At 41.1% G+C, this 15850-nt stretch overlaps 1 protein-coding gene across 1 annotated transcript in view; it reads right to left on the bottom strand.

Annotated features, from left to right (window-relative positions):
* Positions 1–4907: 4907 nt before the first annotated feature.
* The window catches only part of ADD2 (adducin 2), a 65935-nt gene continuing 54992 nt past the window's right edge, over positions 4908–15850 (bottom strand). Inside the window, exon 14 of the mRNA XM_036752642.1 lies at positions 4908–5427. Within this exon, the coding sequence (XP_036608537.1) occupies positions 5123–5427 (305 nt within the window). The 3' untranslated portion in view covers positions 4908–5122. The remainder of the gene's footprint in view (positions 5428–15850) is intronic.

The raw sequence follows: 15850 nt of genomic DNA, 5'->3' as shown, positions 1-15850 counted from the left end.
TGGGTTTAATGCGATAGGTTATATTTGGCTTGGAGCTACAGCAGAAAATAAGCATGTTGGGAAATGACAAAGCTAAGCATGCAGACTGTATGCCGCATATGTCCCTATCAAGTTTGTAGTGAGCAGAATCTTTATCTGGAGTTTTTGACTTTCCAAAGCTCCAAGTGCTATTTGCTAGCTGTCTGAGCTTGGACAAATCAAAGAACCTCTCTGAAGCCCAACTTCCTTACCTGTAAGACAGGAATAATACTACTGCCCTACTTAACTCAGAAAGTTGTTGTGAAGGTCAAATTAAATAACATTCTAAATCACAAAGCACTGTACAGATGTCATATTAATAATTATTCTTAAAGAAACAAAATGTTTCTCTCACAGGCACACGCGCACGCACATGCACGCGCACACACATACACACACACACACACACCCATTGCCCTTGAGCAGACAAACCTTATGATGGCCTATTCTAATGCTTGTATGGAAGATAACCTCTAAATGACTGGCTTACCATATTGTAGAAAGATGGAGGAAGAAGCTCCATGCAATGAAAAGATGGGCGAACTTTTGAGTCAGATGATCTGGGTTTGAATCCCTGCTCTGCCTCTTCTTCTGGGACTCTAGGCCTCAAATCCCTCATCTTTTATCTGAGAGAGTTGGAAAGAAGACTTCTGAGGTCCCTTTTACCTCCAAGTTTATGGTCCTATTTGATCCCTGTGTTTATGGCGTATGTGATTTGACCTCAAATATAAAAAAAATCTATGGTATAACAAATTGTTTATAAAGGTAGGGTTTGTTAAAATAATATTTTTTTCCTCCTAGTATCTCCCAAAATGATTTAAATACATTCATCTGATGCCTATAGCAGAGGAGGAACCCTATAGTAGGGGTTTGGAGTTTTTTTTTGGCTGTTCCATTGAATTTGAGGGGAGGGAGGAAGAGGTGGCATGTATAGATACTTGACTGAGAGGCAGAAAGCCACAATTTTTTTTAAACTTATGGTAGACCAAAAGGCTCCAGAGAGTCTTAAAATCAGGGTAGGGGATTGAGCTGGAAGTTGGAGTGGGAAATCAACGTCTGCCTAACTCACTAATAGGAAACTAGCCAAACCTTACACCAGAGCTTGCCTAGGCATAGCTATCACTAAATACCACCTTCAACTGGGCTTCCTTTCAAGTTTAGGGGCTGGTCAAGGATCATGGATTTACAAGGACTGGAGAGATCACCGTGTCCAACCCCTGCATCTTATAGGTGAAGAAACTAAAATGTAGAGACATTAAGTGACTTCTCCAAGGTCACATAGGCAGCAAATAGAAGAACCAGAACTTGAGCCTAGGTCTTCTAACTCCACATTCAGGACTCTTTCTATAGATGAAATGATCCATGCAGTGGGGTAAGGGATAGAACAGAAATACCAGGGAAGCAGCATATAGGAGATATTCTCTTTCTCACTGATGTCTCCCTGGTAAAACGGAAAGAACATCAGGTCTGGATTCAGAAGATTTGTATCCAAATGTCGGCTCTGCTGTTTAATATCTATGTGACTTTGGGGAAATATCTTTTTTGGGCCTCAGTTTCCTCTGTAAAGTGGCAGTTTAACAAGATGAACTTTGAGCTTCATTTCAGTTGCATATCTTATGATCCACACTATGTTGCCTGCTTCTATGCTCAGCCAGGTACTCTTTGAAACTAAATAACTATGATGCCAGCTTAAAATTAGAATGACTTTTGTCTTTATTTCTTTTTCTCACCCCATATATGAATTGATAACATTTTAAAACTAATCAATCCTCCTCCTGTAAATTCCTTTCAGTTATTTCTACTCTCATCTTTATTTCATCTAGGAGTAAAGAAAAAAAGTCACCCTGCCTGTCACTCTAGAGCATACTTATTTTTATGAATGGGACTGTACCTTTTTCATTGGGCAAATTAAAAAGGTGTTTGGAAAGACACTTCAATGTTTTCTGCCTTAAGTTCAAACAGAATAGAAATAGTTGTACTGAGTTTCAACTTTGCTGATACTTTCCTCTATCTCTTCACTAAAACTCTATCCTAAGTAGCAGTGGGTAGTGGAAAGAACACCAGGACTTGAGGTAGAAAACCTGGGTTTAAATCCCAGCTGTGCCACTTAATAGCTCTGTGAACTTGGGTAAGTCCAAATGTTTCTGGGCCTCAGTTTCCCCATCTGTAGAATAAGATGGTTGTATTAGATGAGCTCTAGGTTCCCTTCCAGTTTGGACATTCCTATATTCTAAGTGTTCTCAAAGAACCTTATAGCTATGGATTCCACATGAGAACTTTGCTCCCTGATACACAGCAAAAGTTAGCGTGAGACAGCTCTTTCTTGGACTACATCCAAGGGGGCTTAATAATGAAAATTGACATCTACATAGTATTTTATATTTTGACTGATTTGAACCTCATGATATTGTGAGGTATTACAGGCATTATCAAACCCATTTTTAAAATGAGGAAAGTGGGGCTCAGAGATTTGGTTAATTGTCAGAGGTGTGAATTAAGCCCAGGTCTTACTTGACTCCACATTAAACACTCTATCCCCTAGAATGCTATGCTGTCCATATTACTGAAGTTCCAAAATGGCCTTTTTATAAAGCAGTTTCACTCTAGTCACATTGTATGGACCTTGGGGATTAAAACCAGTATATTTGTTTAACTGTGACCCTGCTACTATTTTTAAAAGAAAGTGAATTGGCTCTATTTAACCTGGAGATGAAAAGGCCTAGGGGATTTGCGATTGCTGTCTACAAATATTTTAAAAGCTGTCATGTGGACAAAGAGTTAGATTTGTTTTGGTTGGCCCCAGACTGCAGACCTAGGAACAACAGGAGAGAATTACATGAGTATAATGTACATGTTAGGAAGACATATTGGCTTGATAAAAGACTTTCCAACAATTTAAGCTGTCCAGAAGAGGAATGGGGTATTTTGGGGTGTTGTAAATGCTCCAATAATACGGATCATCGAGGGAAAGTTTAATGACCACTTGTAAGAGATATCATGGAGGTGGTTCTGTGCATGTATGGTTTAGATTGATGACCTCTGAGGTCCCTTCCAGTGCTGAGATTCTATGATGATGATTCCAAGGACAAGAATGTATGCTCTCCAATGTTTTTGGACTCTCTCTGCTCACTTGGTCAACATAGAGGCCTTATCGAATCTGAAAGGACTTGTCCTGAAGAAGCAGCATCTGGGAGTCTGGGTTCCTAGTGACATGAAGGGCTTTGATTTTTATATGGCAGCAGAAAGAAACAAAATCACCTTTCCTCATTCAGGCTCCCCACTCCTAGCAGTGGAACCCCTAACTTAGCCAAGAAGCCCTTGCTGCTCACTTGGGCACAAATGCATGTTGGTGTCATCATTAGCACCTCTCTCACTGACAGCATGGTGAGCTAACAGTTCACCAGGGAAGTCAGGTGGAGTTTTTATACTCACTCCATTTCCTGTTCTTATTAAACAGGGGAGAGTAAAGATCAATAGTGATTCTAAACTAACAATAGCACTTGGTACTAAAAAGTCTTCTTAATAGATTTGGTGGTATTTTTTTAATACTAATTGGATCAGAGTAGAAAAGAGGATTTCTTAAATATCACAGGGAAAATAGCATACCTGTTTCCTACAGCTTCCTTTATTAAATGCCCCATGACAAAATGTTTTTTAAAAGGCAGTGCTGGTATTAAAAATAAACAACTTTGCAGTTTTTATCAGGTCCTGGAATGGGTTGATGATATAGGCTATGTTTTTAGAAGTGGTGGGGAGATTCAGCCATTTCCCCAGTACTGGCCTAAGCTGTTTGGCTTCAGTCGGCTTTTGGACCCTTCTTCTCTGCTGAGTAATTTCTCTCAGACCTAGTGATAACCCAGGAGAGGCCACAAGTGGCTTACCAAATGGAAGGGCATTGATTCTGGTCTCATAAACAAAGGGTCCTGGTTTTAAGGAAAATGATTTTTAACCAGCAGGGCTTAATTCCCAAGGGGACTGTGACAACCAAACATTGATTAGGGAGGGCCTTTTGTGTAGGGCAAGGAAGGGATAGTACATCCTGCCTCATTTTTTGAAATCCAAAATCAAGCAGAGGTCCTAGGCTTCCCCCATGTCTGCCCTAGCTAAGAAACAGAATGATGGGGCATCTTCCCCTGCCCTCTACCGCTGACAAAGGTGGTCTCAGCCTCTAGAGGTTTAAGGGGACAAGAAATTCTGATCTTTTTATATTAATAAAGCCAAAATGATATTCTTTGGTTGTTGAGCAAGCAGATGCTTAGCCCTCAGTCCCACTTGTCTCCCCTGAATTCAGAAACTTTTATTCTACTCATTTCTGCCAACTCCCAGGGTGTGTGCTCCCCCCTTCTCTCTCTCTCTCTCTCTCTCTCTCTCTCTCTCTCTCTCTCTCTCTCTCGTACACACACACATACATACATACATACACACACACACACACACACGAGTTATGAAAAGAGGTGTTTTTCTTAGAGCTCAGGGTCTAGTAGCCAGGTAAATACAGACTGAACAATGAGCCCTTATTAACAGAAAAGTGAAAATTAACATTTGCTTAGGGTACAGAAAAGTGTGTTTAGGTCTTCAAGCAGAGGTGATGGGAACCCCAAATCAAGAAAGACAAAATGATTTCTGTTAGCTACAGCTGTATCAGCAGGAAACTAGGTTCCTGAGAGAAAGAGTAGATCATGAGCTGGGAAAGCTCCCACCCCCTCACATTGAGCTTGAGAATGTGAGAAGTTGGAAGTCATTCCTGGTCTCTAGCCTTTGGCTCAGTATTGGCGGGCACCATTCTAACAAAGGCAGCTTGCAGCTAGGCAGCATTGCCATAGTGGAAAGAACACTGGACTGGGAGTCAAAAGACCTGGGCTCTAGTCCTGGCTCTGCCACTAACTAGTATGTCACCCTGGACAAGCCACTTCCCCCGATGAGCCTCAGTGTCGTACTCTGACAACTGAAAGGATGGTACTAGATGAATTCTAAGGTCTCTTCCAGCTGTACAAGTCTACATCTTACTCTATCCTTCCGTGGCTCTCTATTTTCAGAGACAGAGATGGGGGAGGGAAAGGGCAGGAAAGAAGGAGAAGCGAGTGGGAGCCTGAGGGTGGGAAAATCAGGATTCCACTTTCTCCTTCTTTTTGCTTTTTTTCAGAAAGGATGGGGTTCGGAATTTCTTTTTCTTCTTGGATGGGGACTTAGAGGGTGAGCCTTCTGGGGACATGGGACCACTGGTGACTGACTCAGTTTTTTCCTTGGAGGCATCCACATCTGTGTCAGCATTGGTAGTCATCTGACTCATTCCTTTGCTGAGAGCTTCTTCTACTGTCTGGTCTTCCTCTTTTCCATTGACCACTACCCCTTCAGGAATGGTCTTTTCAGATTCATCGGCAGCTTTACTTGTTTCAGTCTTCTTAGCATCTTTAAAAAAAAAAGAGACATGACCCATGAGATTTTACTCTATTCACTCCACCATGGTGACCAGGATACCTGCTAGGTGATAAGATACAAGTGCAACTTGGCATTCACCCCTGGTTTCCAAAGCACCCTACAGCCATGTGGGCAGCCTCACAGCCCATGGTGATTGCCTGGTCTCAGAGATGAAGATACTGAGAAATGAGGAAGGGCATACTCCAGGCCACAATTTCTCACAATTTTGGTAAAAAGGGGATGGTGGTAGTGATGATAGACCTGGCCATTACTCTTCTGGAGCAGGAGAAAAGGCAAACTGGCTTGCAGGGTGCTTAGGAACAAAGGAGCCAAATCTCATCCATACCATGGGCCCGTTGCCATGTAGCCTGTCCAGGTGAGAGAGTCCCTGAGAGAGAAATTACTTTTAATTCTTGTCCACAAATTTATACATACCAGCCTAGAACAGCCAGTAAGGGGTTGATACCTATGTCAGTAGGTGGCAGGGGACCATGCAGGTGATAGTTTGGATCCAAACCAGGACCAGCCCAATCTATGCCACTCTGCCTAGTTCAGGGTCTTTCCCACCAAGAAAAGAGGGAATGGACATAAGAGGAGCTACAGGAAACGGGAGGGCACTGCCATGCATGCTTGAAAAAAGCAGCCCAAGGAAGAGATGGAAGGATCAGAAGGGAAAATTCAATCGCAAGGGTTCCATTTTATGAATTTTAAAGCATACAAATTAATTACATTTGTGTGAAAGTTTCTGCCTGAAACAACCCTCTAGGGGAAAAGAGAGTAGACAGTGGCAAGTTTTCCTCAAATGGATTTTCCACTTATTCTGGTGAAAAGCATTAGAGAACACAGGTAAGGCTGTCTTTAAAATAACAAACGAACACCGATTAAACATCCACTATGTGCAGAATGCACATCTAAACATAAAGTTTAGATAAAACATGATATTTGCCCTCATAGAGGTTGCATTCTGGTTGGAGTACAGATCAGGAATAGATAACTGTAACAGACAGTAAACCACAATACATACATTAGATAGGTGAAGGCAGAATCTTCTTACTGAAAAGATTAAGAAAAGCTTCCTGGAGGATGTGCCATTTGAGTGGAGCTTTATCAAAAGGAACTGATCTCCTAAGATTGACAACAGGTTGAGAGGGAAAGGAGGGTATGCCAGTCATAGGAAACCATGTGAGTAAATGCATAGTGTAGGGAGAAAACATGGCATGTTTGGAGGACAGAGGTGTCCAATTTAGCCAATGCACAGAGTCCAGCAGGCAAGGAAAATGTAGAGGAAAACAGCAGGAATTAGGGGCAGACAAGGTGGGCAAATGCTCAAGGTATAAAAGTCAAAAGGGACCTCAGAGATCAATTAGGGAATGTCCTCACTTTATAAATGAAGGAAAGAAGATTCAGAGAAGTCTTCCCTCCCCCTCCGTCCCCCGCCATCTCCTCCTTCATTCCTCCCACGATGAGGTTGCTTTTCTGCTTTAGAAGAGTGCTTTTACATGTACCCTTGATTCCCCACACCCCATTTTCAACAGCAGACTGCCCTTTCTGTCTTCCCCTTTTTTCTCTCATCTTCAGTCTCTCCTTATCTACCACTCATCCCCTGCTGCTAAAAACATGCTCAAAAACCCTCTCTAGATCCTACTGTGCCCGACAACTTTATTGTTTTACATTTCTCCTCCTTTTCATGGCTAAACATCTTGAAAAAGCTGGTTCTAATCAGTGCTTATACTTCCTTGCTTTCCATTCACTCTCCACACACCCTAGGTGATAAAAGTACACCTTTGGCAGTCTGGCGAAGCTTATGGAATCTTCAGAATAATATTTTTGAATGAATGATATAAAATACGTAAGGAAACCAATTATATTTAAATATAATTATCAAAATATTAAATAAAAAATCATGGACCCCAGGGTAAGAACCCCTGCTCTACAGTCTGGTTTCTCACCCAATCATTCAGGTGAAATTGCTCTTTCCAAAGTTGCCAGTGATATTTTAATTGTCAAATATAATCGCTTCTTCTCTATCATTACTCTTGACTTTTCTGTATCATTTTTGCCACTGTTGACACCTTCTCTTCCTAGGTACTATCTCCTCTTTGGGGTTTCATGATTCAGGGCTCTCTTGGTTCTCTTGCCTAGCCTCTTTTGCTGGATGTTTATGCCAGGTGTCTCCCAAGGCTCTATCTTGGCCCCTCTTCTCTATATTCCATCACTTAGTGATCTCATCTCCTTCCTCTGGGTACAATTATCACCTCTATTCGGATGATTCCCAGATCTATTTATCCCTCTCTAGTTTCTCCTCTTAAGCTCTAGTCCCACATCACTAACTGCTTATATGACATTTCAAACTAGTTGTCCCATAGCCATCTCAAACTTAACATGTCCAAAAAAAGTCCAAAGTCCGAAATAAAGCTCATTATCTTTTCCCCCAAACACTCTCTTCTCTTTGGAACTTCCTATTTCTGGAATCTCCCTTCTATTCACTTAGTTGCAACCTCAGTGTCATCCTCAACTACTATCTCTCTCTCTCACTCTACATATCCATTCAGGTGACAAATCTTGTAATTTCCTTCTCTACAACTGATCTTAAATACACCCTGCATTAACACAGCCATAACTCTAATTCAGATCTTCCTCAGCTCTTGCCTGGACTATTGCAACAACCTGATTCGGGTCTCTTCCCACTCTAATCTTTCCTCCACTCAACTGCTAAAGTGGTTTTCCTAAAGTGTAGGTCTGTGTCACCCCTTACTCAATCAACCCTTCTGGCTTTCTGTTAGCTCAAGGATCAAAATCATAGTCCTTTGTTAAAGCTCTTCACAGCTTGGCCCCTCCTTATTTTCCCAATCTTCTTATAATTTACGCCCTTCCACACATTCTATGAACCCGTCATGCTGGTCCACCTCTTCTGTCTTAGAATCCCTGGCTTCTCTTAAGACTCACTTCAAGCACCATCTCCTCATTCCTTCAGTTGCTAATGATAGTCATGATAAGCCCTAGAATGGAAGGTTGCTTTCCATCTATTCTGTAATTATCTTAAACATTCTGATTTATGTGTGTTGTCTCCTCCATTAGAACGTGAGTATCTTTTTTGCTTTTTCTTTGTATTCCCAGGGTTTATCACAATGCTTAGCAAATATCATCACTTAATAAAGGATTATTTGTTGATTTAAGTCACCTTCCATTCTGATTTACATGTGTTGTCTCCTCCATTAGAATGTGAGCATCTTTTTTGCTTTTTCTTCGTATCCCCAGGGTTTATCACGGGGCTTGTCACATATCATCACTTAATAAATGCTTGTTGATCGATTTAAGTTACCTTCCTAAAGTTATACAAGTCGTAAGTAGCAAAAGCAGGATTTGATCTGACTGTGAATCCATGGTCTTTCCATTATAATTGCCTCCCTTACAAGGATGAGGACTAATATCAGAGGATCATAGAAATTTGAGTTGAAAGTTAAAGGGCATTTAGTCCATCTTAGAGGCGGACAGAAATACAGCCTCTATAACATCCAACATTTGGTTATCCAGACTCTGCTTGACCATTTTCAATGGTATGGAACTCACTCCAGGCAGCCAACACCACATTTAAAGATCTATCATTCTTCCTTATCTTGAAGCAAAAGCTTCCTTCCTGTAACTTTTACCACTGGTCTTCCTATGGCTAAACTCTGCACCCCTTTCTCACCACTGTGAAATCAGTAAAACAATTGTCCTCAATTCTAAATAACTTCATTCAGGATGAATGAATATTTAATCCCACAGAGACTAAAGGACAGCAAGCTTGCCAGTTCCTTGTTGAAATGCGCTATGGGACAAATTAACTTTTTTTTTTTCTCCCTATTGTAAAGCATCTTGAAAATGACTTGAGTATAGTATCAGGAATAAAAACAGAAGTATGGGACCATACATGTACACTATCATGTTGTAGTCTAGAAAAATCCCCATTTCCCCCCACCCCCAGCATACTTTTTCCCTATTTAATAAACTTTCTGTACCTAAGCCACACACCCTCCTTTTTGTCCCAATCCCCCATATCTGATCAATCAAATAAATAAACGTTTATTAACCAATTACTTTATCTGAAAACTAAATTGGAACCATATAAGTAAGAAATATTCAATTTCCTAGCTGATTGGGGGTCTCCCTACCTGTTACCTCATGGATGGGAAACCAACCAGACTTCTCTGAACAGACTCTCACCCCTTTCTGTAAAACATAAGAGCTGCCCTGATCCTCCCTCTCACCCCCAAGATGCCTGAGCTACCCTGAAGAATGACATGAAGAAAGATTTAGGAGTTCGAATTAGTGAGTGGTGTCATATGCACCAAGTACTGGGAATAGCCTCTTGCAAGATCATTGTCAGGCAATAAACATTTATTAAACACCTACTATGTGCCAGGCACTGTGCTAACCACTGGAGATGCAAAGAAAGGCAAAAGACAAACAAATCCCTTCAGGAACATCAAAATCTCAAAGGCGAGACAACATGAAAACAACTATGTACAAAAGATGGATATATACTGTACAGGGTAAATTGGAGATATTCAGCAGAGATAAGGCATTAGTGTTAAGAGGGATCAGGAAAGGCTTTCTTGTAGAAGGTGGGTTTTTAGCTGGGACTGGAAGGAATCCAGGGAAGTGAGGAGGTGGAGATGAGTGGGGAGAGCATTCCATGCATGGGGACAGCCAGTGAAGATGCCCAGAGTGTGGAGATGGAGTATTTTATTTGGGGAATAGCAAGGCTGCCAGTATCACTGCATCATTGAGTGCATGTGGGACAGGGAGCAGTAAAGTATAAAAAGACTGGAAAGATAGGAGAAGGGCAAGTCAAAGCAAGATCTTTGAATGTCAAACAGAGGATTTTACCTTTGATCTTGGAGGTTCTAGGGAGCCATTGGAGTTTATAGAGTGGGGGTGTGGCATGGTCAGATTTTCACTTTAGGAAGATTAGTTTGACAGCTGAATGGGGAAGGACTTGAGGCAGGGTCCAAACACAAGTTATTGAGATAGTCTAGGTATGAGGTGATAAGGGCTTGTACCAGGGCAGTGGCAGTGTCAGAGGAGAGATGGGGTAAATACGAGAGATGTTATGAAGGTGAATGAAATCCACAGGTCTTGGGATTACACATGGGAGTGAGAGTGAGAAGTCAAGGATGACACCTAGGTTGTGAGCCTCAGTGATTGGGGAGATGGTAGTGCCCTCAAGAATAAAAGGAATGTTTTGAAGTGGGGAGGGTTTGGGGCAAAAGATAATTAGTTCAGTTTTGCACGTGCTGAGTTAAAGAATGGGAATACTCTGTTATGGTTTGAAGATCACTGTGTCTGAAGCTCCCCAATGACATTCCTGGTTTGATTTTTTCACTACTCTTCCCTGTTCTGATTTGGAGGTGCCAGTTCAAGGGAGGGGGAGTGGATAGTTGTCCTTGTTCAGAGGTGTTAGCTGTTGTCCAAACTTTGGGGGGGTAAATGTTACCCTAGTTTCTAGCCATTCATACCCCCTGGTTTCCTCTCTGTGTTCCTTTAGGCGTCTTCTATTAAGCCACATAGTCTTCTCTTAAACACTCCAAATAAAAAGGCCTTTTGTTTTCAGCACTGACTAACCTATGTGATTCTTATATGGAACTCTTTTTAGCCCAAGCAACTGACCCCAACAGTAAATAACTAGATTAGGTAGCTATCTCTCCAGGTAGCTATCTCTCCAGCAGAAGAGATTAAGAAATGCATGTGTGGCTGTCATGAACAGACTTCACATCCGTCAACAAATGAGTTTTATGTGTGTAACTTTGTCATTCTGGGGAGAAGCTATGGTTCTTCCCCCCATTTCAATATATCCCTTCATCCTTTGGAATGGAGAGGTTTACTCCAAGCACCATACTGCCTTGTGGCTACTACAAGTCATGCATAGTGAAAAGGTCATTAGACTAGGAATGAGAAACTTGGGTTCTAGTCTTGCCTTGACAACAGACTAAAATTATAGCATTTTAGATCTGGAAGAGACCTTCAAGGTCCCCTTTTATCAAGGTTGTTGAACTTAATTGAAATGAAACTGGTCCAATTGCCTATACAATGTTGGAATCCTCTTTACTGCACCCCCATTAATGACAGGAAGCTTACTGTCTCATAGGGCACCTTATCCCTTTTTAGAATAGCTCAAATTGTCAAAAAAAATTTATGTTGCACCTAAATCTACCTTTCTCTAACTTGTACCCATATGCCCTAGTTCTACCATCTAAAGACATGCAGAATAACCACAAGCCACCTCTAATTTTTCTTTCTGACCTTCCAAATGACAGCCCTGCATGTTTGTAGAAGGCTATCATATCTGCCTAAGTTCTCTTTTTCAGGGTCCCCTCCTTCCTTATTTTTATTATTCCTCCTGTGATATAGTATCAAATCTCTTCATCTTTCAGAAAAGTCTGTTTCTTTGTCTCTCCTTAGCTGCTGTGTCTAGAATTCAGTACAACATTACAAGGATCCTCCCACTGGTGTAGATAGAGTGTATCTTTACCCCCTGGATTCTGAACACCACACTTTTCCTGTTGACGTCTAAACTTACACTGTAATTTTTTTGGCTGCCAAGTCATAGGGTTTGCTTGTATTGGGTTTATATTTACTTAAAACTCATTCATTATTTTCACATCAAATGTTATTGTCTGGCCATATTTCCTTATTCTCTACTTGTGGAACTAATTTTTTTTAAATTTTTAAATTTTTTAAATGAAAGACTTTATTTACATCTATCCTTTTTACATTTTTTTTTTATTTTGACATGTAATTCTTGGCTATTGAGGTCTTTTAGAAATGTGATTTTGTCACCTAATGAGTTAGCCATCAATCCCAGGCTTCTTTCATCTTCAGAGTTGATAAGGACACCATATAAGTCTGTAACCAAATGATTAATTTTTTAAATGTTATACAGTGGCAAAGTTTTTTTTTAACTGGGTCAACAAACTGCCCCAAATTTGTTTTTTTAAAATTCTATATTTTCCCTTTTGTTTATCTTTCTGTTAGACTTATCCAAAACTGAAAAAGGGACGTTGAAATCTCCTGTCATTATTGTATTATTTGCTATGTCCTCTTGTAGGTCAGTTAATTTTTTTAAAATGAATTTAGATGCTAAGTCATTTGGAGAATATAAGTTTAATATTGATATTCATTTGTTGTCTGTCTCCTTTTAGCCTAATGTAGTTTCCTTGTTTATCATTTTATTTTTAGATTGTGAATTTTTGGCTTTGCTTTTTTGAGTTCACCTGATGCATTTGTTTCTAGCCCTTCATTTTTATTCTGCATATGTCTTTGTTTTGGGCATATTTTCTTATCTGTAAAATGGGGATCATCTCTGGTTGATAGTGTTGTTGTGATGATTGAATAGTATTTGTGGAAGCAATGTGGTATAATACATAAGAGAGAAGTAGATTTGAAGTCAAAGGGCCTGAATTCAAATCCTGGCTCTGCCACTTATTATATTTATAACCTTGGGTAAATCACTTAATACCTCTGAGCTTCAGTTTCTCTATAAGATGACGATGGAGGTGGTGAAGTAGATGAACTCTAACTTCCCTTCCAGCTCTAAATTTATATTCTTATGTGGACATGCTTTTGAAAAGTTAAAAGAACGACATAAGTAAAAGTAATACATATTTGTCTCACTCTCCCCTATTAGACTATGAACAGATAGAGTCATATATAGTACCCCTGAAGTGAAGGATCTTGTGTTTTCCAAGTTTTTTTTTAATTTCTTCTGGTATCTATGACAGTGTTTTGCACAAGAATGAATGAATGACTGGAGATTTCCAGAGGCTAGCGAGACAGAAATACTTCTTTCCATCCTAATCAATCACAAAACAAGCTTGCTGAGGCTCAGTTCCCAACCTTTCTCTTTGTTCATCGTGACCATGAATAATTTTGGTGTCTAAATACTCTATCTCTGAATTCCTAGTTGACCCACCTTCTCCATAAATCTTGCCCTCTGCCCAAGGGACTGGAATAAATGGTTTGCTCCAACTGGGGAATTGATATTCTCCAAGCTTCCCACATCCTTTCTCCTTGTCTAAATTCTCCCTTTTCCTCAAGGCCCAGCTCAAGTCCTTTCTCTTTCTTGAGGCCTTATCTGATCTCCCTATTCTGCAGTGATTACTTCTACACAATAGTGGTATTTGGCATAGCATTTGGAGTCATTAGATATGCAGTTGAATCCTGGCTTATCTATTGACTACTTATGTGACTTTCTCTTTCTTCATCTATAAAAGGAAGGAGTTGGATTAAATTATCTCTAAAGTACATTTTAGTTCTACCTTCTGTGATCTGTAGCTTTTACTGTCTGTAATCCATTTGGCACCAAGTATGTACTACTTTTAATTTAATATACATGTGTGTATATATATGTACAGGTGCACATGTATATACAATATAATACATGTATTGCAGAAGGAAAGAGAGTGAGGGAGAAGGGTCGGGGAGAGGAGGGAGAGAAGGAGAGGTAGATGGGGAGGAAGGGAGGGGAAGAGAGAGAGAGGAAGGGAGGGAGGGAGAGAGAGAGAGAGCACACTCTGGAGGCGGGGATTTTATTTTAGACTTTCAGGTATCCCTATCAACCAGTATGGTGCCATAAAATTCATGGGAACTCAATAAATATTTGCTTGATGAGAACTAGTGATGAGGATGAGGATGAAGAATAGGGAGAGCTTATTCTAAGAGTCTATCATTCTCCATAGTGGAGGCTGGAAGAGCAATAGAGGAGAGTTGTACAGAGGACTCCCTGTTTTTCCTAACTGGTAATCAGTAGCTTCTATATCAATTTGGAAAGGAGAAGGCCAGGCCAATCATTATAGGGAGTTAGAACTTTGAAGACCAGTATACATCTATAAAGAATAATGCCATCCCTTCTTCTTGTACCCCCACTGTGGCCTGATCCAAAGAGCACAAACTAAATTTCCTTTCTGGACATCTTCCCCTCACCCTTTGGTTTTCTCAGAGTGATTTAGACTTCCTTCCCCATCCTGGCCCTGTATATGCAGAGTCCATATACCAGGTACCATTGCCTTCTTGACAATTCATCACAGAACTTGGGACAGGACTCTGTATATGTTTGTCTGAGGACCAGTTTCTCTTGGCCCTGAGCTTGCTTCAAGTTTCCAAACTTCAAATGCAGGTAGACTGTTGTCCACCATTTCCCTTCTTCCCTCTGGGCATCATGCTGCTAAGAGAGGCTACAGAAAAAATGCACAGAAGCCTTGACAAATCACAGTGTGATGGCTCTCTTGGACCAGACCAAGGGAACCTATGCAGCAGTATAGTGTAGCCAGGAGAGACTGTGGGATTCCCAGGGTACAGGGTAGGAAAGGACAAGCTGGGGCTAGGTAGAACTTCTCTCACTTACTTTATACTCTCTTCTCTTAGGAAGTGAGATACAGCCCATGGGCAACTAGAAACATCCCATTGGGATAACAGGTAGCCTGCATGTCTATGTCTTCAGAAGCACAGAGGACCAGACCCCTTCATTTTGTTCACTCCAGGCACAGCATCTAGCAGGCCCAGTAAACCAAAGAGGGTTTAGCTACAGAACACATGATTAAGTCCTGATGGTCAGAGGGCATAGCAACAGGGCAAGGGGAAACCTCTTTAGGACCCAGTGCAGCTAAGGTGCATTGCCAGGTGAGACTCCACTGTTGTTAGAGCAAACACTGGCTAGGGACTGGAGAACTTTTTACTGAATGGATTTGTAGTTTGAACTTTGGGCTCAATAGAGCATCTTTCCTTTCTATATTTATTTTCATTTGTACAGCACGTATTTTCTTTAATTGAACAGTGAGCCAGCTCAGCCCATGGAGAATGGTCTTCTCTCATCCTTGGTTCTAGGAGCTGGGGGAGAACAGCACAAAGGCAGTGGGTGTTTTCCTCCCTGGCAAGGGACATGATGCAAATGCTCAAGTTTGCAGGAGGAGAGGAGTGTACAGACATGGAGAAAACTCAAGGTGGGAGGATGATAGGGAAGCAAGGCGAGAGAGACATAAGACATGAGGAAGACAAACAAAGAACAAGAGCTCCTACTGGGACATAGCCTAGAACATTCAGGAATCTCTGAGAACCTGATCTGATGGCAAGGGGGCCAGAAGGGGAGATCCAAATATGAACAAAAGCCTGGGCCATTAACCTTAGCTGTATCAAGCCTAAAAGACATTGCCAGCTCCGCTGTTGCTGCTGCCTTGACCACCAGGACTTGCTATGTGCCCTGAAGCTTTTTATTGTATATTATCTCTCCTTAGTAGAGTGCCTTAGGAGTAGGGGCCATCTCACTTTTCTATTTGTGTCCCCAAGGCTTATCACAATGTTGCTTGGCATATAGGCAGGGATGGGGACTGAACCTGTGATTTCATTTGTTAAACAGAACTCCCGGGGGAGGCAACAC

The sequence above is a fragment of the Trichosurus vulpecula genome, chromosome 3 (assembly GCF_011100635.1).
Source record: "Trichosurus vulpecula isolate mTriVul1 chromosome 3, mTriVul1.pri, whole genome shotgun sequence".
Lineage (NCBI taxonomy): Eukaryota > Metazoa > Chordata > Mammalia > Diprotodontia > Phalangeridae > Trichosurus > Trichosurus vulpecula.
Note: the sequence above shows the minus strand (reverse complement) of the source record. Positions and strands in the feature narration are given on the sequence as shown.